Genomic DNA, 24825 nt, shown 5'->3' with positions numbered 1-24825 from the left:
AAAAAAGAGGAAAATCCAAACATGAAAAGGGCATGCATGTCCAACCATCACAAATTTGAAGAAAAAGTCTTTAAGGTTGGGCCTCCCCAATCTGCCCATCAACCCTGCTCATCGTAGCCTCCTACCCATCTGTCAGAGGAAGGACGTCGCCACGTAGAAACTCAGTCTATGCACCATCTACAATCGTCTCTTGTGCATCCTCAGCTTCCATCTAGCTCACCTCGTCCTGCCACAACATAGTGAAGGGGTCCAATATGTTCACATCAAAATTAGGGATAACAAGAAATACATGCCCCTTGTATAGCTTGAACCCCTCCAAATAAGACATGTTGACAAAATCAGCAGATCCTTCTTGTGTTGCTCTACGGCCTTGTACACTTTGACAACATTGGCAAACACTTCCTCCAACCTCCGCTCTAGGGACCACACTACCACCTTCAATTCCTTCAAGAGCTTTCTCTCGGATGCAGCTTTGAAGCACTCTGCATTGGACAAGTAAAAGTGTACAAGGTTGGAGGAAGCTTACTCTCAGGTTGGAGAAAAGGGGATCAGCCTCATAGAGACCAAAGCCACTTAAGACATAAACAAGTAAAAAATGCAACAACTGAAGCCATTTTAAACGCAAACAAGTGAAACACACAACACAGATAACAATGGACAAGTAACCAACTCAAAAAGTTGAACACTCACCTTAGCTACTTTGTCTAGCAGCATTTCCTAGATGGATGAAGACGACTCTCAGGTCCAAGATTTCTGATCCCCGGGGAACATGATACCCATAGAGAGCTAACGACCTAGACCCTCATTTGAGATACTTTTGCTCTCCCTCACATTCCAAGAAGGGCAGTATATGGGCTAGCGAATCAGTGGTCTTGTGATGAGGTAGTTGGGGTGGAACTCACTGTTAGTTAATAATCTAAGGTTGCAGAGGGCCCTTCCTATCGATGCCCCTTTAGGGCCATCTTCTTTGGGGTCCTATCATCCATGCCCCCCTCAACAACGAACCTCTTCGTCATTGCAACCCTCTTTTGGGCAGCCTAGTCCTCAACCCTGTTTTGGGTACCCTCAGCTATGGTACTCTTCTTGGTAAAAGCAAGACAAGGCCTTCACTCAGGACTGAGGCAGCCCTCACCGAGGCCTCGTCTTATACCAGGAGCTTGACTTTGATTATCCCACCTAACCTTAGGTAGTTCAGCAATATTCCCTCCTCCACGAAACAAGGCAGCCTTATCCTCAGCCACTACGCCTGGGGTGCCCCATCGTAAGCTGAAGGACCTACCCTCAGGACACCTCATGTAAAAGAATTTTCTCTTCCAATGGTGCACAGATGATGGGTTGTCCACCATCTTCCTTCGTCATCCCTAGAAGTACCACCATCCCTCGCTAGTAGGATGCTTCCTTAACATAAACAAATTCCTAAAGAGGTTCACTATCAACGGAATCCCTCGATTGTGAGCTACTATGAGAACAATGATGATGGTCCTAATAGCGTTCATGACAAGATGGCTAAGGGGGATCTTCTAATGGTGTAATAGAGTAGGGATGAGGTAATGTAGGGGAAAACAAAGCCTGAACTCTAGATGGTGCTCAAAGGTACACACCTCGCCTTCTATGTTCACCCAAGGACTATCACTCATGCGAGGTAGTCTAGCCCTTTAGCCATTGGGATAAGGTACTTCTCGATGAGTTTCTCTATTTTGATGCAAATGAGGATGCTATCTGACTTTGTCTGTGTGGGCTTGACACCTTAACCCTTGGCTTTATCCTCCTCACCCTTGGCCTCCCCTTCAACCGATCCCACTCCTTCCTCGCCCTCTAGGTCTACTACTGGGACCTTGCTAGGAGGACCACCCCTCGGAGCCCTCAGCCACGTTGACCTAGTTCTCTCCTCTAAGGATGACTCAGAAGACTGGTCATTCTCGGCCCCTCCAAATGGCAATCCTCCTCTACAAGACCTCTACTTCTGGAGGCCAATAAGAGCTCTTGGAATTTGAATTGGTCTCGAAAGAACTAGAGTAACTACTGCTAGGCGGGGGTCATATCAAGGAGGTCATAAGCCTCTAGCTCGAAGTTTGAGTCAGACATTATAAAAGATGAAGTTTTACCTAAGTAAGTAAAAGTAGGCGATGACTTGAAGAAAACAATCATGAGAGTATGGACCCTCCAAGCAGTGGTCGAGGTGGTCTAGAAGCTCCAAGTAGCAATGTAATTGCAAATGACGGGCTCCCTTCCCCCTCTCCTCCCTATTTATAGGAAAATGAATGGTTTAGATCCATTGCATCCCATGATCACCATCACCTCGAGTTGAATGCCCATGCTGGTTATCACAAGTGGTACCAACCATGATAATTGAAAGGACACCAAGAGCTCTGGCCCTGGTTCATCCCCACTCATTGGGTCAGACCCTACTAAATCGGCACCTCTACCTATCCTAGGTTGTTATCGCTACCAATGAATGAAAGCACTTTGCCAATGGTCGAAGACTTGGAAAAGATCATCAAACTTCTCTCCTCTACTCCCTTCAACTTACGTTGAGGCCTATGCGTCTAACCAAACATTGGCCTCGACCTCGGCCTCAAGACTGGGGGGAAAGTGATACGGGTGTAATTGACCACTCCGTTAGCAGATGCCACATAGCATGCCCAAAGGGCATTATCATCATCTCAACCTCAACTAAGGGTACCTTCATCATTTCCTACTACCATCATTATTAGAGCATTAATTGTGAATGCTACGATCTCGACTGAGCTCCCCTAGTGCATTAATGGCAAGGTAACGCTCGGCTATGGGGATCTCGCTCCATTATCTCCCACAATCATGGCCCCTGACATGCGGAGCCGTTACCTAACACCCAATGCGCTGGCTCCATGGCCTTAGGCATTCTCCTTATGCACACTTGTTTACTCAAATCGCTCTTTCTTATTGTAACTTCAGCCTTCCTAAAGCCCTCGACTAACTAGATTGCCAGAGCCCTTTTCCCTAGGACTATATCCCAAGGACTTTGGCATCTTTTGACTGTTTATAGGTGGGACCCTTAGCCTCATCACCTCGGAAGTGACAAAGTTGCCCTCGGCTCTAGATTTGGTAGCAACATAGCCCACCTTGCCCCAAACATAGATATAAATATTTCTCCCTAAGCCGAGAGAGAGAGAGAGAGAGAGAGAGAGAGAGAGAGAGAGAGAGAGATGTATACCATGGTTAAAAACAAATTTGAATTCTATCAAGGAGAGCCAAGGATTATGCTTGTATAGAAGTGGCAACACCATAGGAATTGTAGAAAACCAAGATGGGGAGACCATTTGCATTTCTAACAATACCACCGCCACTACTAGCACCTAGGTTGCCTCTATTTGCACCATCCGCATTCAATTTAAATCGATAGTTAGAAGAAAAATTCCAAGCCATCCACTTGACTCTTGTCATCCACTTGACTCTTGTCCTTTTAGTAGCCTTAATCAAAATGTTGAGAGCTTGAAGAACATATTGATTAGGTGTTATAAACTTAGGGTCTTCCATAGTGAGTTAATTTTCACCAACTATCTCCTTTAAATATCAAAACTAATGAAGAGAAGCCTGAACCCTCCAAAACTCTTCTACATCTCTCCTTCCATAAAACCCATAGTATGATAGAGGGAGTACTGCTGATTAAATAATGCATATAGGGGTGTCAACGGTATTCGAAAATATGATTTTAAATTCAAGATTCAATATAATTGAATCGAATTAGAATAATTTAAATATCTAATGGTCGAATTCAGATATCCTATTCATATCGAATAGCTAATCGGATTTGAATTCGGATATGACTTGATTCGATTCGACAAATATCTTAATTCGATCGATTATTTAATTCTTATATATATTATATAAAAATCTTTAAATGTTTATATAATTTATATATAATAATTAAATTATATAAATGCTATATATATATATATTTATATACTTTAAATAAATAAAATAATTATTTTATATATTTTTTAATTACCTAAAACAGTTAAATGGTTGAATTCAAATCAAATCGAATATTAATTTTTAATATCCGTCGGATATCAAATAAAATTCGGATATCAAATTTTGTAATCAGATTTGAAGTTGGACATTGCCTAATTCTGTTCGAATTCAATCTGTTTACACCCGCAAATGCACATGGGAATCCTTTTTACTAAAACTCCACCACCCTTTAATACGATCAATCACATGGTGAGATAATTAGAGGAATGTTAACGAGATTTGAGAAATACCTCCAAACTTTGCTTGTCATAACCCTAACTGCAAAAAATTGATTAAAACATTCAACTTTGTAGTTGCCACAACAACATTTTGAAACAACAAGAACATCCCTACGCATAGCAAGATCATTAGTTGGGAGCACTCTATTCATGAACCTCCACATAAACATAAAAATCCTTGTAGGAAGCCCTTTTTTGAACAAATTTAGCCCAATCTTCAATAGGGTCTATAATTCCTCACCAAATCCCAAGTAAACGAAATAATAAGAGACTCCAGATCTCTTGCCCACAATAACTTTGCCCACGTCTACTCAAAACACACTATCCCTGTGCATCCCCATGCAAAATACTATATAGGAAGATGAGGTGTTCTACATGTGTGGCTGTGATGATTTGTGGGTAGACCTGGGCAGAGTTATTGTGTGCAGAAGATCCAGACTCGTGATAAATTCACCATTAATTTTGGGGTTGCATAGTAGAAAATCAGCCGCATCATCCACAACAAGAGAATTGGTTAACATAATGAATAATATCAAACAAAGACCTGACCCTAACCAGTTGCCATACCAAAAAGAAACTCTCCTTTGCCAATCAACCATTGGCAATTAATCATCGCCAAATGTTCCACGCTAATCATCTCTATCTAGAGTCTCAGGATCTTGGTAGAGAAAGAAGAGGAAAAGGTATGTTTTTGACATATTTTAACATCATCAACTAGGCCCAAATATTATCATTTTGTAAGGGTCCGAACAAAGAGTTAAGACAAAGCCTTTATCACATCCCATAGAGACGTTATACCCAATATACCTTCATTTATAGGCTTAGATCCAATGCATCTTATCACCACAATGAGAGGAACCCTAAGGCTATGTTTGGTTTAAAGGAAAAAGTAGGGGAAGGAAGGGAAAACTGTATAAATCTTGTATAGGTTTCCCTACTTTCCCTTCCTTTTCCTACCTTTTCCTTCAAACCAAAGATGGCCTTAAGGAAGATAGCAAAAAGCTGATGAACATGCCCGACAACTGCCTTAGGGGGAGCAGTTGCACTAAGAATATGAATTGATAATGGAAGCAATTGGGCAGGTTGGGTTGGGTTTGGTTTGGCTTGAGTTTCAACCCAATCCATTTAACCCGCCAACCCGTTAATGACCCAGTTATATAAAATTAAATGGGTTGAGTTCAACCCAAACCCGCTTTAACCCAATCCAACCTGCCCAAACCCATTAATCTTATATTTATGTACTTAAAACAAAAAAACTAACTACATTTTAACAAATAAGTTAGTTATAGCTTAGTGGTAATAGTAATTGCTATTTATACAAATGGTGAAGGTTAAAATCACATTACATACATGTTATTTTTATACATGCAACAAAGTCATTTAATTATGTTCAGGTTTCGGATTTGATGAACCACATAGGCTCAAACCGATCAGACCAACTTGAACTATCTAATTGGATTGTCTTCGAGGTAATCACATCAAGTCCAAGAGTAGTTGAACCGTTTAGATCCGAATCAATCCGGTTGGATAAAACTCGATCAAACCTGTACCAATTCAGTTCGGTTGGACTGGTTCAATCCGTTTGGACCAGATCGGACCGGTTCAGTCAATGGTGGATTGACTTGGGTCGGCTCATATCAGGTTTGTGCATGGGTTTGGGGCCGAACCGATTGGCCCAAAGCGGGTCAAAAGAAGTAAATCGGATTGGGCCGATTTGGGTCGGGTTGAACGGATATGAGCCAAACTGGACGATCCAAACCGGACAAAGCAAGCAGGGTGGTTTAGGGTTCAGATCCTGCCCGGTCCAACCTGTTTCAAATTTGGGTTGACTTGGATCAGCTTGTATTGGGTGACCGGACGACCCAAACCGGGCAAAGCAAGCGGTACCGAGCCATCCTGTCTGAGCTCTATTTCGGATTTGGGTCGACCCGAATCGGTATATGTTGGATCGGGCCAGACCGCATTGAACTGGTCCGAACTTGGGTCAAATTGATTTGGATTTATATTGGAGTGAAGTGTGTTGATTCAAGACAAAACTAAATTTAGTCAATAATTAATAGAAAATTAATGCATTAATTATAAATTATTTAATTCAAATGAAGAAAAAAAAGCTAAGGAATTAATACTAATGTAATGGTTAACCCAACAGTTATCCACAACCCAACCTATTTAAATGGGCGGGTTGGGTGAAAATTTGCCACCTCTATGAATCGGTAAGCTTTGCAACACATGACAAATTAAGATCAATTTGCTTCCTCCAGATAGAAGTTTAATTTAGCCACCCAAGTTGAAATGGGAACACCTCCAGATAGAACTATAGAAGTCCTGATTTTAGGTAACAAATAGCAAACCTTTTCATGAAGAATTTTTGCAAAAATTTTGAGGTACCTAGGTACGTCTATGTTAAGGATCAACACTATGAATAGCTAAAACTCATGTTTCATGAAAATTGCCTTAAGTTGAAATGGAACACCATGCCATACATTTTATTTCATGTGCTGCAGTGCGGGGCAATATTGATACCATATTGTAACTTCCTGCATGGTTTTTACTATATGGTGCCTAGTAGTTTCTATCCAATACACCCAATTCGTTCTTTTAAATGTTCCTACCACAAACGTTCTTAGCTTACCCATTTAAGCCTTGAACCCAATGCTACAATACCAAACAGGCAAACACCATTAACAATGACCAATATTTACATTCAATGCAATGTTACCAGTTTTTTTTTTTTTTTCCACTTGTGTCACCTAGTGTGTTTTAAACAAAAATGGCATGTACGGTAAAAATAAATCTAATCGCACAAATCGAAAATCTTATACCCATTCTGGAATGATCTACATAGAATCTGTACTCCAACTCTTGGTTCTTGTTAGCTGAACACCAGAATACAGAATCAAGGATGCCTGTGGAATATGTTGATTAAGTTACCTTCGTAATTTTACAATCAAGAAACAAAAGAATTGCTCTTTACCGTCTGAACTCATTAGTGTAGTGTTTTTAGCCAAGATTTCCCTTACTGTAGAGCCAAGGGCCCAAACATGTTATAGTGAGGGAATAGCAATTGAATTAATGGCATTGTTTTGGCCAAATGGCCTTCACTCTTTTCTTTCTTCTTTTAGTCAAATCAACGGGTTGTTTTACACCCCACAAGTTAACTCGGCTAGAGAAATAAGTGTATGGATGTGGGAATATGCTTAGGATAACATAAATCTTATTAATCAAACACAACTAACATATATACAAGATTTTTTTTTTTTGTTTCTTGTGCTAAAGCCGTTCAAAAGTGAATGAAATATATTATCAAAATAATCTAATGGCATATAATTTAAAAAAAAATTATATTCACTTTGGAATGATCAATTTGGATATTTGCTCCAACTCTGGCTTAATCTGTCATAAAATTAAACAGCTTTTCCTTTCGCCTTGTCATGTGAGTTGGAGAAGACTACAACCAAGTTACAGCATTGTGGGAGCAGTTGACTGATGATTACGTTCTGATGATCATCCTCAACAAGTTGATAAATGCCCCTCTTTGTCACGTAGTCATCATGTGGCTGTGACTCACTATTCAATAAAACATATATGTCCAAGTTTACCACCAATTAGGGAATCTCTCGTCTGATGTCAAAGGAATATAAACTTGAAAAATTCGGAATTGCTGGTCTTACCTTGCCATTAATATAACACATCCCATAATGATCAAACTAAGAGTTTCCGGTAGAAGGTACTGAAGTGGATTCAAGTTTCTCTTTTACCTCCTCAAGTAGAGTCTGGAGATCCCTGAACTCCTCTGTATCTGAGAAGCTAACGGCCTGAAATTTCACAAGGAGAGTTATATGATGTACCATGTTCAAGAAAATAGAAAGATGCTAAACAACAAAAACAACACAATGCTAAGCATTTGCAACATTTCCATGAACCAAATTAAGTACACAAAGATGCAATTCAGATCAGCATTTAGAATTTAGAGAGGGAAAATAAAGCATCATAATCCATCAAAATCAAAATAGATGAGTTAAATCATACATATGCAAAATAAGATTGCATATGCTTAAGATTATCTACAGCTTAAAACGTGAAGAGGATAGATACTGTGCCATGTCTAGTTCACTAGCTGGAGAGGCAACTATGATATTTTACAGGTCAATAAGTATTTTAGGCAATCTTTTGCATCCAGTTGTGAATGAGGACATTGGAAATGTAAAACATCACGAGCAACTATTGTAGACATGCTTTGGTGGGGAAGATTCATTAGTTTGTTTCCTGGAGAAAAATAAGTAGTGAATTGGTCAAGGAATGGACTAATGTTAGGCAAGTGGATGCGAGATATTTGGGTAGATGACTGTTTTCGCTTGTGCTGCATAGTAATAAAAAGGAGGGGATAAAAGCCCACTGGTTGGACATCTGAAACTGAACTATCTGATTTGAACTAACATTGTAGGCATTGTGTTGCATGTGCGGTGCTTACAAACATTCAAGGATATTTTGATTTATGTGGTGCTTTTTGGAAGCTCGACCAAAGCAGTGTTACTTGAGATTACTTGCAGTTTGCAAGAATTATTTGATGCAAATTCGAAGCAAAGTAAGAAATTGATGACAAGAGCTCAGATGGCAACGGACCAAAAATAGTGGCCATTTGACCATTCAAAGTTGTTTTGATTTGGCTATATCTGGTAGCATTAAGTAAACTTACAATACTAAATAGCGTAGCTTTACAGCAGATCAATCCAACACATGGTAGTATCCCAACCAAAGACTTTAATTTGGTTGGTTTTTAGGTTCTGCAAGTCAAGTCATTGTGAAAGTCCTCAAAATCGACCAACATGTATACAAATTGCCATTATTGCTATTTATAGTAATTGTTGTCATTGCTATTTATAGTAAAAAACGACTTACTATTTTTTAGCATTTTTTTAGTTCTTATGTTCAAAGGGATTAGAGTTAGGTTCCGTTTGGAAAAATTTTTATAAGTATTTTTGGTTTTACAAAGTTAAAGTTCTTAGAAAATCACCTTGGACATTTGGATACGTTTATTTTTCAAAGAATCTAAAAAGTAAAAGCACAAAAAATCACAAAAGCACAAAGCCAGTTTTCTTGACTTTGTGCTTTCTGTTGCTGTGATCATGTGACAGTCAAATGGTACCCTTTTACCCTTAATAAAATGGCAATAAATAAGTAATTGATTCAATAAAACACAATATTTAAATAAATAATTGCAAACGTGATAAAATATTGCCTAAATTATTTAATAATTGTAAAAATGAACAAAAGAAGTAAATATAAAAGAAGACTTAATTTAATAATTAGCAAATACATAAATAATTACATGAAAAATACTGAGATAATTAAGAAAAAACAATAAGTCAATAACATATAACATACACTAAATAAATGGAATAATGAAAATACAGACCAGGTTGGTTCTATTGATGATCAACATTCCTAGTTTTGGGCATTCTGCTCTAGTTGGCCATAATCTAATCTCTTGGAAGAGTAAGTAGGCTATTGTTGCCCATAGCTCATGGTCTTTTTTTGTTTTCAAGATTCTATGATTGTGCTAAAAAACAGAGAGTTGGGACTTGGGAGTTGACTTTGAGGGACCATTGATGCTTATTGTGACAATTAGACCACCATTTACATAGCACATATGACATTTGTAAGAGGGTGGTATCTAATGGATAAGTTTGCGTTCTGTTTTATTTCAAGTATTTTGTAGCCAGGGGTATATGTCATCATTTAATATACTTTTGTTGAAAGATGTATATAAATAGAAAAGGGGTAGCACCTCTCATGTTTTCTAGCTGCTCCCCCAATTTTTCTCTGCTCTTCCCTTCCTCATCTTCTCCTCTACTTGTATTTTATTTGAAATGTTCTGGCTCGCTCGCCTCTGCTTCAACAAGACCCCTCCTCTTTAAGCTGGTGTTATGTATCTTCATTCTTCTTAATACAAGACACCTTTCATAAAAGAAGAAACAAAAGGAAAAAAGATAGGATCCTCCCTGCTTTTCTATCCTCCTCATCCCCCCTCTTCTTAAGGAGGCTTATGCTTCCTTGTGCATTGGAGGCTTACACCTCTTATGTTCTGAACTATGCCTCACGCCTCTAGGCAGTGAAATGACTTGAATCACACGGAATGTGAGAGATTACCTTTTGATTTACCAGAAGCAGGGGAAGAATTAGTAGCAGGTTATCAAACCGAATATTCAGGTATAAAATTTGGTTTATTTTATGTTGCTTCCTATCTAAATCTACTAGTTTCTTCATTATTTGTAACAGTTCTTTACTTGGGCGGCCCAATGGCATTCTCCACATTGATAGTACCAATATCTTTACCTAATTTGACTCTTTTAACTATCTTTAGAATGTAAGCACATATCCTATTATCCAAAATTTTTCTCTTGTTCGCATCAATTGTTTGTCTCCCTGTTTTCCTTGGTTTCTTCGTTCCATTTTGTACAAGATCACAGTTCTTGATGGAAAATGGCTATGAAGAGAAATACTTGCTCTTCAACATAATCATATGTGGGATCTCACTTCTTTTCCTCCTAACAAGCATATAATTGGGTGTCACTAGGGTAAAAGAAAGTCCTGTTTACTAAAATTGACTTTGTTTGGGTAATCATTTCCCTTACTATTAACCTTGATTGGAATTTGTTTTATACTTTTATTTGGATATAAAAATGCCTTCTTACATGATGATTTGCAAGAATAGGTGTACATGGAGCAACCTTTAGGGTTTGTTGATTAGTGAGAATTGACTAAACAATATAGATTAAGAAAACTTAAGTATGAATGAAACAGTCATCACAAGCATTGTTTGCTTAATTTAGTGAGGTGCAGAAATTTGGACTGAAAAGTGTAGCGTTAATGATCTTATATCCAATTGTGACATTGCAGCAAGAAAGATTGTCTTGGTTATGTAGACAATATAGCTGTTATAGGGAGCTATACTCAAGGTAAAAAAGAGCTTAAAGCTTTTGTAGTACCATGTAGTACCATTTTCAGACTAAGGACCTTCACTGGTTTTCCATGTTCATAGCCAACCCCATGTAGTTGGGAATAAGGCTTGGATGATGTTGATGATGATTTTCAGACTAAGGACATTTGCAAGATAAAATGCTTCTTGGTTATTGAAGTGGTTAGGTCTTCCTCATTGGGATGCAATGGATTGGAGAAGCATGGACTATTATACAAGGTCATTTGTTGATTGAGGGGTATGTTAATTGGGTAGGATCTTCTCACAGAAGGTTTACTACAAGGATATTGTACATTTTTGGATGTGATCTTGTTACTTGGAGAAGTAAGAAATATGGTGTGGTCACTATTAGTAAAAGGAAGACATAACCCAATGTTGGTTCCAGCTATCTAGGGTCCTAGGAGGGGTAGACTGGACATATGGCCCTAACCTAAGGGACTTTTTGCACAATGTAGCCACCCTTAGACTTTAACCTGTGTACTCAAAAACTTGCCAGCCTGAGTTTTTACCATTACACTAAGTAACAGCCCCGAATTGCCAGTTGTAGTATTTAAGCTAAATATAAAGTCTCGACTCACACCATGTATGAATTCATAGTCAAAACATTTGCTTCAAGAGATACGGTGCACAATTTCACTTCCCATGATGTTTTTTGATGGCCGGGCTTTTGTCCATATTGTCCTAAACTAATTTTTCATGAAAGAACAATGTATATTAAAGTTGATTTTCACTTTGTGAGGGATGTTTTTACTCATAAAGTTTGAAGATCAACTAGTTGACTTGTTTACCAAGAGTTTAAGTCAGAGTAGGGTGGATTACATTTGTAAAGAGATAACATATACATTAATAGCATGGGGAATGTTAAAAGTCATAGTTGTGCAAGTAGAAGCAGTTTCTTTTTTTTTTTTTTTGATCAATAACAGAAACTTTATTAATTAAGAGAAAAATTAAGAAGCTTTAGGTACAATAAGGGGGAGATAAAAAGTCTTAGCTCCCCATCAGCAAATTACAATGGAAGGAGATTATAAATTAGCCCAAAAGATAAGACTCCCTATTCACCCCTTGCTTGGTCAACCCATCTGCAAAAGAATTAGCAGTCCTCTTCACCCAGCTGTATTGTATCTCAATGCCCCTACATAGCCATAAAATTTTTTTCTTTCCATTATTGTAGCTCCACAAGCCACTGTCTTCTTTCTTCAACCAGCTAATCACCACCTTTGAATTGCCTTCCAAAATCAGCTGACTGATATTTAGTTCCCTTGCTCTTTGAACTCCTTCCATAGCTGCAAGGATCTCAGCCCTAAGAGAGTCTCCTTCTCCAATAGGGCCTGAGAACAGAGCAATAACAATCCCTTCCTCATTCTTGAAAACTCCCCCAATCCCAGAGGGCCCTGGATTCCTTAGGCTACTGCCATCAAAGTTCACTTATATAAATCCAAAGGGAGGAGGGGACCACAAGGGACTAAGAGTCCTCTTACACAGAGTAGACGTTGCAATCTCTTTCCAGTTTCTTAACAGGTCAGCTATAGGAAAGTCTGAAAACAGTTCCGTAGTTTTTAGCCGGTGGGCAGCCCTTAAAAGTATAAGCTCTAATAGGTCTTCCAGGGATCTTTCCTTTTCTGAAAAAATTCGAGAGTTTCTTTCCTCCCGTAGTGACCAACACACGGCTGCCCTAATACTCCACATCATCTTCACTCGCTTCTTAGGCCATCTGAAAAACGAAGGGGAGAACAACCTTTGGACACTCTCAGGAGGGTTCCAAGTGCGCCCAAAGCGGGAAAGTACCCACTCCCAAACAGTTTTAGTAACCTTACAAGAAATCATAACTGGATTCCCCATCATCTTTACAGAGAGCATCTATTAGGAAGTAGATCATTTGTATTTATTCTTTCCAGGAAAATTTCCCAACAAAAAAACCCAACCCGAGGTGGAATGAGCTTGCTCCAAATTTCCTTAGTCGGGAAGCACACACCAGGAGGGACAGATGACTGAGTTAAGGTTTCAAAAAACAAAGCACAAGGTTCCCGAGTTAGAAGGGATCCAAATTTTGGTGTCTTCCCTATTAGGATCTAGGAAAATATTCTCGAAGATGGCTAACAGAGGTAAGAGGTTGTCCAAGTCTGTATCCCTAATTGCCCTTCGCAAGCCAAGGTTCCACCCAAAACCAGAAGTGGAGTTTGAAGGAACTAAAAAAAAAAGAGATAAGTTCATTTTTCAAATCTGACAGAGCATACAAGGAGGGAAACTGGTCCTTCAGAGATGAAACCCCAACCCAAAGATATTCCCAGAATTTTATTCGAATGCCAGAGTTAATACCGTACCTGATCCAAGGGGAGAAAGCTGGAAGCAGATCATGGATGGATTTCCACGGAGAAGCAACTGTAGCCCTTGCCACAATTCCAGAATCCCAGTCGTTGTCTTCCAGCCCATGTACGCTAGCCACGATCTTTGTCCACAACCATTTTCCCAACAACGCCATATTCCTTTTCTTGATGTTTCCAATCCCAAGGCCTCCTAGATTTTTACCTCTAATTACCACCTCCCATCTCACCCTATGATCTCTCTTCTCCTATCCAGGCTCCCACAGAAAATTCCTCATTAATTTTTCTATTAGTGTCGAGTATGTAGGGGTACTTCTGTCTTTATACTTATGTTAAGGTTGCTGATCTGTAATATTATATTAGAACTAGTGTCCCTCACTTAAGTAAGGGCACATGTGTCTTTTCCAATATGTTAGTAATATAAAACATGTCTGGCCGAATGGGAGAGGTAATTCTTCTCATTCAAACCAGACTTTTCTTCTCTCCTTTTCTCCTCTTTTCTCTCTCTCTTTCTTTCTTCTTTCTTCTCTCTTCTTGGCTGTTATCAGACTAACAGAACTCAAGGGCAGGCCGAATCATAATATGGTATCAGAGCACAACTAAGTAACTCGGATCTGCCCAGATTTCTGTTTTCTGCGCACTTAGTCTAAGGTTTTCTCTTGATTTCTCTGCCATCAATTGGAGATAAGGGAAAGGGCTGAAAATGAGTGGTCACCCTCTTCCCTTGGAGGTCTCTATGCCTCCAGTTGTGCTGTTCATGGTCGGTTGTTGTGGTTTCTAAGAAGCCCTCCCCTAATCAATGAAGAAAAGATGACTGATTTGTGTGGTGCAGTGGGTGTCTTGTGTGGTCTGATTTCTTTTTGTGTGGTTTATTTTTCGGGTGATGAGGTAAGAGATTTCTATGCATATTTTTGTTATGAATCAAATAGGAAGTATGTTTCAGATCGTATGGTGGGATTTCACTGTAGCGTGCTAGGGTTTATGTTGTTTTTTAGTGTGATTCGAAGGGGGAGTGGTCCTCATATAGTGTGGTGAGGTTTCAGGTAGTCGTGGGGTAGGGTTTGTGGTGTAAAGAGTGCAATCTTCAGCAATAACAAGTGCTGAAACCAGTGTCATCAAGTAGTGCGCAGTGTGCCGAATTCAGTAATAACAGAATTCAGCAATGGGAGATGGCAGTGATAGCAAATCTAAAGTGATGACTGATGATACCTACCGACTACCTAAATGTTCAAATGACCTCCATTAAACTGAATGGGGAGAATTATGTACCTTGGGCTAAATCTGTAGAAGTTTATCTGAAGGCAAAGAAGAAGGTGAAACACATAAGGAGAAACCCTCCACTGATTCTCATGAGTATGATGACTAGGAACAAGAGGATGCACAAATTATCACGTGGTTATGGAACAGTATGGAACCCAAGATTAGTGTAAATTTCATATTTCTTGACACTGCCAAAGATGTGTGGGACCATGCTAAGAAGTTGTATTCTGGTCAAGACAATACAACCAGAGTATATCAGCTATATCAGGAATACTTTAATTTGCAACAGGGCAATTAGAGTTTGAGGAGTACTATGCTAGTATGAGAAACATTCGTAATGAATTGAATGTTTATCACCCCCTCACTTCTGATGTCAAAATTCAGCAACAACAGAGAGAACAACTTGATGTGACTCGATTTTCGGTGGGGCTGAAATCTGAGTATGAACTAGTGCGGGCTCAGATACTAGGAGGGTCAGCTCTCCCTTCCTTATAAGAGGTGTTTGCTCGACTTCGGAAGACTTCCATTGGATCTACTGAGAACTCTAATGTTTCTGATAGATCAGCCTTTGCAGTATCAAAGGGGCCGTGGTGTTAGAGGTGGAGCTCGGGGAGCTCACTTTATCCGTAATGGTAGTAGTGGTCTGGTATATGGCCGGAGTGATAGTGGTGGACCTACATATAACCGTGGTGGTGGTCGTACTGGAGGTAGAGATTCGGGGGGAGCCAGTGGCAGAGGGTATGGCTCGGGTCCAAGGAGATGTACTCATTGTGGTATGGATGGACATACCATTAATTATTGCTTGACTTGCATGGTCCACCCTCAACTTGGGCCAATCATGCTATGACTAGTGACACCAGTTTCAGACAGGAGAGTCGTTCAACTGATCAGATGCCTCCTACATCCACAGATGTCCCCACGAAGGAGATGGTGAGTGTTCCCCGTGATGAGTATGAGAGGTTTGTGAAATCCACATCTCAACAGAACACAGCTACTTTTGCACACTCAAGTATGGCTTGTTTGGCATCCACATCCAATCCCTGGATTATTGACTCTGGAGCCTCCGATCACATGACTGGAACTCCAGGTGTGTTTTCTTTCCTCTCTCATTGGTCAACATCAATATCTATTACCCTTGCTAATGGTTCCACATTCTCCATTTGTGGTGTTGGTAATGTTAACATGACCCCCTTATCTTTATCCTCAGTTTTGTATGTCCCTAAATTTCCGTTTAATCTTATGTCTATTAGTAAGTTGACCAAGTCACTCAATTACTCTATTACATTTTACCCTTCTTCGTGTGTTTTTTAGGATCTCAAGACGGGGATGAAGATTGGTGGAGGGCATGAAGCTGGTGGATTGTATTATCTTGACGATGGTGGAAGAACATCAACAGCTCTCCAATCATCTCTCCCCTCTCTAGTGGCACTATCAATTTGGTCATCCTTCGCTGAAAGTTTTGAAGTCTTTGGTTCCTTCATTGAGTCAACTTTCTGTTTTAGATTGTGAGTCGTGTCAGTTGGGGAAACATCATCGTGTTCCCTTTAGTCCTAGGGTTGATAACCATGTGTCAAGTCCTTTTTCTTTGGTTCATTCAGATGTTTGGGGTCCTTATAAAGTGATATCATACAATGGATATAGATATTTTGTCATTTTTGTTGATGATTATTCAAAGATGACGTGTCTCTATTTAATGAAAGAAATGAGTGAATTGTTTACCATCTTCCAAAAATTTTATGCTGAGATTCGCAACCAATTTGGTGTTCACATTAAAATTTTTCGTTCCGATAATGGTCGTGAATATTTCTCTTCATCATTTCAAGAATACTTGGACCAACATGGCATTATACATCAGACCTCATGTACCCACACCCCACAACAAAATAGAGTGGCTGAGAGAAAAAATCGTCATCTTTTGGAAATAGCTCGACCCCTCATGCATCACATGAGTGATGCGGTGCTTACTTCTTGCTTCTTGATTAATCGGATGCCCATGTCTATCCTTGATGGTCATTCCCCATTCACTACCTTGTTTCCCACCTTGTCTCTGTTTCCTCTTTCTCCTCAGGTTTTTGGGTGTGTCTACTTCGTCCATAATCTAGGCCCCGGGAAGGACAAGTTAGATGCACGATCCATTAAGTGTATCTTCCTTAGCTATTCCTAGACCCAAAAAGGGTATAAGTGTTATCATCCTAGTTATCGACATTCCTTTGTGTGTGCTGATGTTACCTTCTTTGAGTCTACTACGTTTTTCTTGGGGTCCAGTGATGCTTCTTCCTCTTCATCACCTCCTCTTCCACTTCCAGTTGCGGATTCTGTTCCCCTTGTTCTAGCTGTGACCAAGTCCTTGCCTCCAGTGCCACCACCTGTTGAACGACCACCTATCCATCAAGTGTATACACATCGCCCACATGTATCGACTACTACTCCTCCAGCTCCATCAACGTCGACAGATCCGGCAGTTGTCTCCACACTAGCCCCAAACCCAGTATTTGATCTTGATCATCCCATTGCCTTGCGGAAAGGCAAACGCACTTGTACCCTTCATCCTATTTCTAATTATGTTTCACTCACTCACCGTTCCCCCTTCTCATTGCCAGTTTATTTCTTTGTTATCCTCGGTTGTTGTCCCTAAGGATGTCCAGGAAGCCCTTGCCTCTCCAGGGTGGTGTTGTGCAATGGAAGAACTCTCAGCTCTAACTCATAATCATACTTGGGACCTCACCACTCTTCCTCCTGGGAAGCAGGCTGTCGGTTGTAAGTGGGTTTATACTGTTAAGTATTTACCTGATGGTAGTGTAGAGCGCCTGAAAGCTAGATTGGTTGTAAAAGGGTACTCCCAAACCTATGGTATTGACTACACAGAGACCTTCTCCCCAATTGCTAAGATAGGTTCGATTCGTATTGTGATCTCTCTTGCTGCTATGTATGATTGGCCCCTCTATCAGCTTGATATCAAGAATGCTTTCTTGCATGGTGATTTGCTCGAGGAGGTCTATATGGAGCAACCACCGGGGTTTGTTGCTCAGGGGGAGGATGGTAAGGTATGCAAATTTTAAAGAAGGCTATTTATGGGCTTAAACAGTCTCCTTGAGCATGGTTTGGTAGGTTCGGTGAGGTGGTAAAGAAGTTTGGTATGAAACAGTGCCAAGTTGATCATTCAGTCTTCAGTCATGACTCTTAGGCAGAAAAAATCCTATTGGTGGTATATGCAGATGATATTGTTATTACTGGGAATGATAAAATGGGCATTAACAGGTTGAAGACTTTTCTACAGGAACATTTTCAAACAAAGGACCTTGGTAAATTGAAATATTTCTTGGGGATAGAAGTAGCAAGGTCTAAGCGTGGTATTAATTTGTGTCAGAGGAAATATGTGCTTGATTTGCTGGAGGAAACAGGTTTGTTATGTGCTAAACCAGCTGAAACACCTATGGAAACAAATACTAAGTTGAGCAGTGATATGGGTGAAGTGTTTGAAGACCCTGGCAGATACCGGCAACTTGTAGGTAAACTGAACTACCTAACCATTACTTGGCCAGATATTTCATTTGTGGTTAGTGTGGTAAGTCAGTTCATGCAGAAACCTCCGGTTCCTCATTGGGATGTGGTTCTAAGAATTGTGAGGTATTTAAAAGGGGCTCCTGGTCGTGGTTTGATATACAAAAGTGGTGGAAAACTTGAAATAGAAGGATATACTGATGCTGACTGGGCCGGTTCTATGTTTGATAGGAGGTCTACCACAGGATATTGCACTTTTCTTGGGGGTAATCTAGTGACATGGAAAAGTAAGAAGCAGACAGTTGTGGCGAGAAGCAGTGCAAAGGCAGAATATAGAACTATGACACATACAACTTGTGAATTAGTGTGGCTAAGGAACCTTTTACAGGAGATAGGATGCAATGTTAACACTCCAATGAAGCTCTATTGTGACAATCAGGCTGCAATTCATATTTCTTCTAATCCGGTGTTTCATGAAAGAACCAAGCACATTGTTGAGACACAAATAAAGGGGATACAAGTGTACAAGAAAAGGCCATGCCAGCCTTTAAAGAATGTAACTAACAGCCAACCACTAGAACAAACTAAATAACAAACTAGACAAGTGGACTAGACAAGTGGACTAGACAAGTGGAGAGACTGGTACAACAGAATTGTAACAGCAGTATATAAATAAGGAAAGGAAGTTAGGAGGGGATTATGATATGGGAATACAATCTTTCTTTCTCTCTCTCTCTCTCTCTCTCTCTCTCTCTCTCTCTCTCTATCTTTCTCTATCTAATTCAGGAGGCATGCTCCCTCGAAAGAGTGCCTGAGTTAGGCAGTTCCTAACAAGTTGGTATCAGAGCCAAGATCCCAAGCACAAGGTCATCCGCAATGGAGAACAGAGTCGACAACATGGAAGGAGAAATGCAAAGAATATCGGCTAACGTCAAAGAAATCAAAGAAAGCTTTGCATCCTTGCTTGAACGACTGGCACAGGCACCACCTGCGCCAATTCAGGAAGAACGCAGTGACACCAGTCATTGAAGCGGATCAAGAACAGCAAGAATCGAGTTTCCCATCTTCGCAGGGGGAGATCCCACATCCTAGCTTCTACGAACAAAAAGGTACTTCGATTACCACGACACACAGGGACCTGATCGTGTCCCATTAGCTTCTGCACACCTGGAAGGAGAGGCGATCGTCTGGTACTAGTGGTACCGGCGACGACACACAAGAGCCACATGGGCAGACTTCACTGACGCCTTAACCATGCGATTTGGAGTCTCGGCTTTTGAGAACTATGATGAAAGCCTCGCTAAGCTACGACACGCTGGCTCCGTCCAAGATTATCAGATGGCGTTCGAAAGATTAGTTGTGCGCGTGCAAGGCTGGCCAGAAAACGCGCTTGTCGGTAGTTTTGTTGGTGGACTCAGGGAAGAATTGTGGCTGGAGGTAAAAGCCATGCAACCCACCACCGTTCTTGAAGTAGCATCATTAGCTTGACTACATGAAGACAAACTGAATTGGGCAAGAAGGATTAATCAACCTCTGGGAGCTGCGATCAGACCAGGTATACCGAACCCAGAACCAGGTATCTTAGGTAAACCGGAGCCTAGGTCAGGAGTAGGAATCACAGGCAAGGACGCCAACTCTGGTTCAGGCCCCGGCTCAGCCAAGAGGTTAACATGGGATGAGATGCAAGCCCGACGGGAAAAGGGCCTTTGTTATGCATGTGGAGACAAATTCGGGCCAGGCCATCACTGCAAGATCCCTCAAGTTTTCTTCCTTCAACCTAAAACCGAATATGTCGAGCAATCAACAGACATTGAAGAGCCAATAGACAACCAAGAATGGGGGCAATGGACAAAGGAATACCCAGAAGTATCACTGCAAGCCTTGATCGGTCTTGCTTCTTCTCAAACTATGAGTAACCAGACCGGTACAAGGGTGCCATGTGTCGGTTCTGATAGATAGTGGCAGCACCCTCAATTTCATTACCAAAACATTGGTCAGACAACTAGGGATTCCGGTCCAACCATGTACAGCCTTCCAGGTGCACATAGCTAAAAGGAGCAACCTGGTGTGCGATAGTACGTGCACAGAATTAAAGATGAAGATACAAGAACACGAGTTCGAGGTAGATCTGCACCCCCTGGAAACCAGTGGAGCAGATGTAGTCCAATGGTTAAGGAAACTAGGGCCGGTGATATGTGATTGGGCCCGTCTCACCATGGATTTTCAAGTGGGCAGCTCATAGGTGCATATTCAAGGGCAGTTGTCCAAGGGTCCAGGGCCTATTAGTCTTGCGTCCCTAAGTAAAAAGGCAGCAGACCTAGCCCACATCGTTTTAATTCAGATAAACTCCCGTAGGAACGGCCCCATTCTAGCCCAAGGAAGCAGATGCGAAGAAGGCTGCACACAACTACAGCAGCTACTTTAGAAGTTCTCAGTGATCTTCCAAGAACCTAAGGAACTACCACTGAAACGTGCCCATGATCATTGCATTCCATTGCTGCCCGGAACTGCACCCACAAATGTAAGGCCCTATCGTTACCCCTATTTTCATAAACTAGAGATTGAGAGGCAATTGCAAGATATGCTTGACAGAAAAATTATACAACCCAGCCAAAGCCCATTCTCCTCGCCAGTATTACTTGTGAAAAAGAAGGATGAGACATGGCGGTTTTGTATAGACTATAGAGCTCTGAACAACATTACTGTGAAGGATCGATTTCCCATACCAGTAATCGATGAACTCAGCATGGCCACCATATTCTCTAAACTAGACCTGAGATCGGGATATCATCAAATTCGGGTCCATGAGGGAGACATTCACAAGACTACCTTTCGTACACACGAAGGGCATTATGAATTTCTGGTTATGCCGTTTGGGTTGACCAATGCGCCAGCTACGTTCCAAGCCCTTATGAATGACATATTTCGATCCCATTTGCACAAATTTATACTCGCTTTTTTTTATGATATACTTGTATATAGCGCTACATGGGACGAACACCTAGTACATCTACAAATCACCTTGGAACTGCTAAGGACTCATTAACTCCTTGCAAAGGACTCAAAATGCGCATTTGGACAGACACACGTATACTATTTAGGGCACGTGGTCGAAAACGGCATTGTAGCAACAGACCCGGAAAAGATCTCAAGCATGATAAATTGGTCCCGACCTCAAAATGTTAAGGAGTTACGAGGCTTCTTAGGTTTAACAGGGTACTAACGGCGATTCATTAGAGGGTATGGACTGATTGCTGCCCCCTTGACAAGTCTACTTAAGAAGAATGGGTTCTGCTGGACTAGGGAGGCCCAACAGGCCTTCGAGACACTCAAAACAACTGTCTCATCCCCACCGACTCTCGCACTTCCAGACTTCTCAAAGGACTTCATCATTGAATGTGATGCGTCAAGCCAAGGAGTTGGTGCAGTCCTCATGCAAGAAGAAAGGCCACTAGCGTTTTTCGGCAAAGCAATGGCAGCACAGAAATGGGCCAAATCAGTATACGAACGTGAATTGATAGCAATTGTTCTCGCAGTTCAGAGGTGGTGGCCCTACCTTCTAGGAAGGAGGTTCATCATACGAATTGACCACCAGAGCCTGAAATTTCTGTTGGAGCAATCCGTACTATCCCCGGAACAGCAGCGATGGATAGCCAAATTACTTGGCTACAATTATGTCATTAAATACAAGGCAGGGCACACTAACAAGGTGGCGGATGCACTGTCACGCCAGTCACAACTATTTCCATTACTTCTCACTGGCCCAACATGTTCCTTCATGGGTCAGCTAAGGGAAGAAGCTAAAAGGCACCCACAACTGAGCAAGTTGTGTTCACAGGTCCAAGAGGACCCTACTAGCCACCCAGGGTACACAGTGGAGAAAAACTTGCTGTTGTATAAACGCCAAATGGTGATACCACAGGATTCAGCCCATATTCAGCAGCTTCTGGAAGTGTTCCACTCATCCCCAGCAGGACACTCAGGGATCCTGCGCACTTACAAGAGACTAGCCACCCAATTCCACTGGAAAGGCATGCGAAATTCGGTCCAAAAGTTCATAGCCAAATGCGTCATTTGCCAAAAAAATAAGGCGGATACCCGGTCTCCAGCAGGGTTGCTACAACCACTCCCAATTCCTACACAAGTGTGGGCAGATATATCCATGGACTTTATAACGAGGCTTCCCCTTTCCTATGGCAAGTACGTCATTCTCGTAGTGGTTGATAGATTCACCAAATACTGCCATTTCCTCCCTCTGTCCCAGCCCTTTACAGCCTCCATGGTGGCTGAGATTTTTACTAAGGAGGTGGCACGACTACATGGTACCACCAGTCTAAGGTGGTCAACCGGAGTTTGGAAACCTATCTAAGGTGCTATGCAGGGGATAGGCCACGTCAGTGGCTCAAGTGGCTCCATTGGGCATAATGATGGTACAATACCATGTATCATAGTGCAGCAGGAACGACTCCCTTCCGAGCTCTATATGGATGAGACCCACCTCCCCTATTCCCATATGAGAAAGGGTATACAGCAGTAGCAGCAGTAGAAGACCAACTCCTCCAGCGAGATAGGGTGTTACAAGATCTCAAATCCCACCTCCATCGAACCCAACAATGGATGGCAGACTCCTACAACGGAAAGCATAGGCCTGTCTAGCACCAGATTGGGGAGCAAGTCTTCCTTAAATTACAATCATACAAGCAAGTTTCAGTAGCAGGCCACCGGTGGAACAAGCTGAGCCCTAGGTACTTCGGCCCATTTCGGATTGTGGAACACATTGGGTCGGTGGCATACAGGCTTGACCTCCCAGCAACATCAAAATTGCATCCTGTATTCCATGTATTCCTACTGAAGAAATGGTCAAAAACAGGGGCAATAACAACAACCACCCTCCCATCATTCTTGGAAGATGGCCAAGTTCAAACTGAGCCCACTCAGATAACAGAATTCAGGTGGATACGCAAAGGGAATCACATCGAACCAGAGACATTGGTGGTAGTATGGTCAGGTCTCCCAATTGAGGATGCAACTTGGGAACCTTACTTGGATTTACAGAATAGATTCCCACATCTTGACCTTGAGGGCAAGGTCGCTTTCAAGGGAGGAGGAACTGTTGAGACACAAATAAAGGGAATACAAGTGTACAAGAAAAGGCCACGCCATCCTTTAAAAAATGTAACTAACAGCCAACCACTAGAACAAACTAAATAACAAACTAGACAAGTGGACTGGACAAGTGGAGAGGCTGGTACAACAAAATTGTAACAACAGTATATACATAAGGAAAGGAAGTTAGGAGGGAATTATGATTTGGGAATACAATCTCTCTCTCTCTCTCTCTCTCTCTCATTCAGGAGGCAGGCTCCCTCGAAAGAGTCCCTGAGTTAGGCAGTTCCTAACACACATAGAGGTTGACTGTCACTTTGTGAGAGAGAAGGTGCTGAATGGAGTGATAGACACTGCATATGTTAACATAGGGAACCAGTGGGCAGACTTATTTACTAAAGGGTTGAGTCGGGGAAGAGTGGACTACATATGTAACAAGCTGGGATTATATGATATATACTCACCAGCTTGAGGGGGAGTGTTAGTGTCGAGTATGTAGGGGTATTTCTGTCTTTATACTTATGTTGAGGTTGCTGATCTGTAATATTATATTAGAACTAGTGTCCCTCACTTAAGTAAGGGCACATGTGTCTTTTCCAATATGTTAGTAATATAAAACATGTCTGGCCAAATGGGAGGGGTAATTTTTCTCTCATTCGAACCTGACTTTTCTTCTCTCCTTTTTTCCTCTTTTCTCTCTCTTTCTTTCTTCTTTCTTCTTCTCTCTTCTTGGCTGTTATCAGACTAACAAAATTCAAGGGCAGGCCGAATCATAATATTTTCCAATAAGTTGTAGATCTTAGTGGGGATCTTAAACACTGACAAATAATAAACAGGTAAGTTAGCTAGGGAGGACCTAATCAGAGTGACTCTCCCACCTAAGGAAAGATAATTTCTCTTCCAGGACGAAAGCCTCTTCTCAAATCTCTCCACTACCGGAGTCCAAAAGCTTTCGTTCTTAGGATTATCTCTTAAAGGGAGGCCCAAGTACGTGTACGTCAAAGGCCAATCTGAGATTGCACAACCTAACACACCTGCAAAATTCCTTAATTCCCTCTCCTCCACATTCACCCCCCCCCACCACACAACTGTTATCAAAGTTCACCTTAAGGCTAGACATCTGCTCAAAAGAGTTGTATTGCTAATTTTAAATTTCAGATCCAGCTTATATTCCCACCCTCACAAAACAAAATTGTGTCATCTGCAAACTAGAGATGTGCGGTGGTACCTCCTCCCTTCCAACTCTCCACCCTTTTATCAGATTCCTCGAGTCTGCTCTATGGATCAATCTCCCAAGTACATCAACAATCAGGGTAAAAAGAAAGGGGGAGAATGGGTCTCCTTGTCTTATACCTCTCAAAGCAGGAAAGAAGTCAACCACTATTCCATTCACCAAGATAGAATAGTCACAAATCCTAATACAGCC

The 24825-nt window shown here is 41.3% G+C and overlaps 1 protein-coding gene across 1 annotated transcript in view; it reads right to left on the bottom strand.

Annotated features, from left to right (window-relative positions):
• Positions 1-7429: 7429 nt before the first annotated feature.
• The window catches only part of LOC148853091 (uncharacterized), a 66264-nt gene continuing 48868 nt past the window's right edge, over positions 7430-24825 (bottom strand). Inside the window, exons 20-21 of the mRNA XM_088946978.1 lie at positions 7904-8047; positions 7430-7799 (exon numbers count right to left, since the gene is read on the bottom strand). Of these exons, the coding sequence (XP_088803104.1) occupies positions 7940-8047 (108 nt within the window). The 3' untranslated portion in view covers positions 7430-7799; positions 7904-7939. The remainder of the gene's footprint in view (positions 7800-7903; positions 8048-24825) is intronic.

The sequence above is a fragment of the Nelumbo lutea genome, chromosome 5 (assembly GCF_056320005.1).
Source record: "Nelumbo lutea isolate HS-2025 chromosome 5, American lotus-T2T, whole genome shotgun sequence".
In the NCBI taxonomy this organism is placed as follows: domain Eukaryota; kingdom Viridiplantae; phylum Streptophyta; class Magnoliopsida; order Proteales; family Nelumbonaceae; genus Nelumbo; species Nelumbo lutea.
Note: the sequence above shows the minus strand (reverse complement) of the source record. Positions and strands in the feature narration are given on the sequence as shown.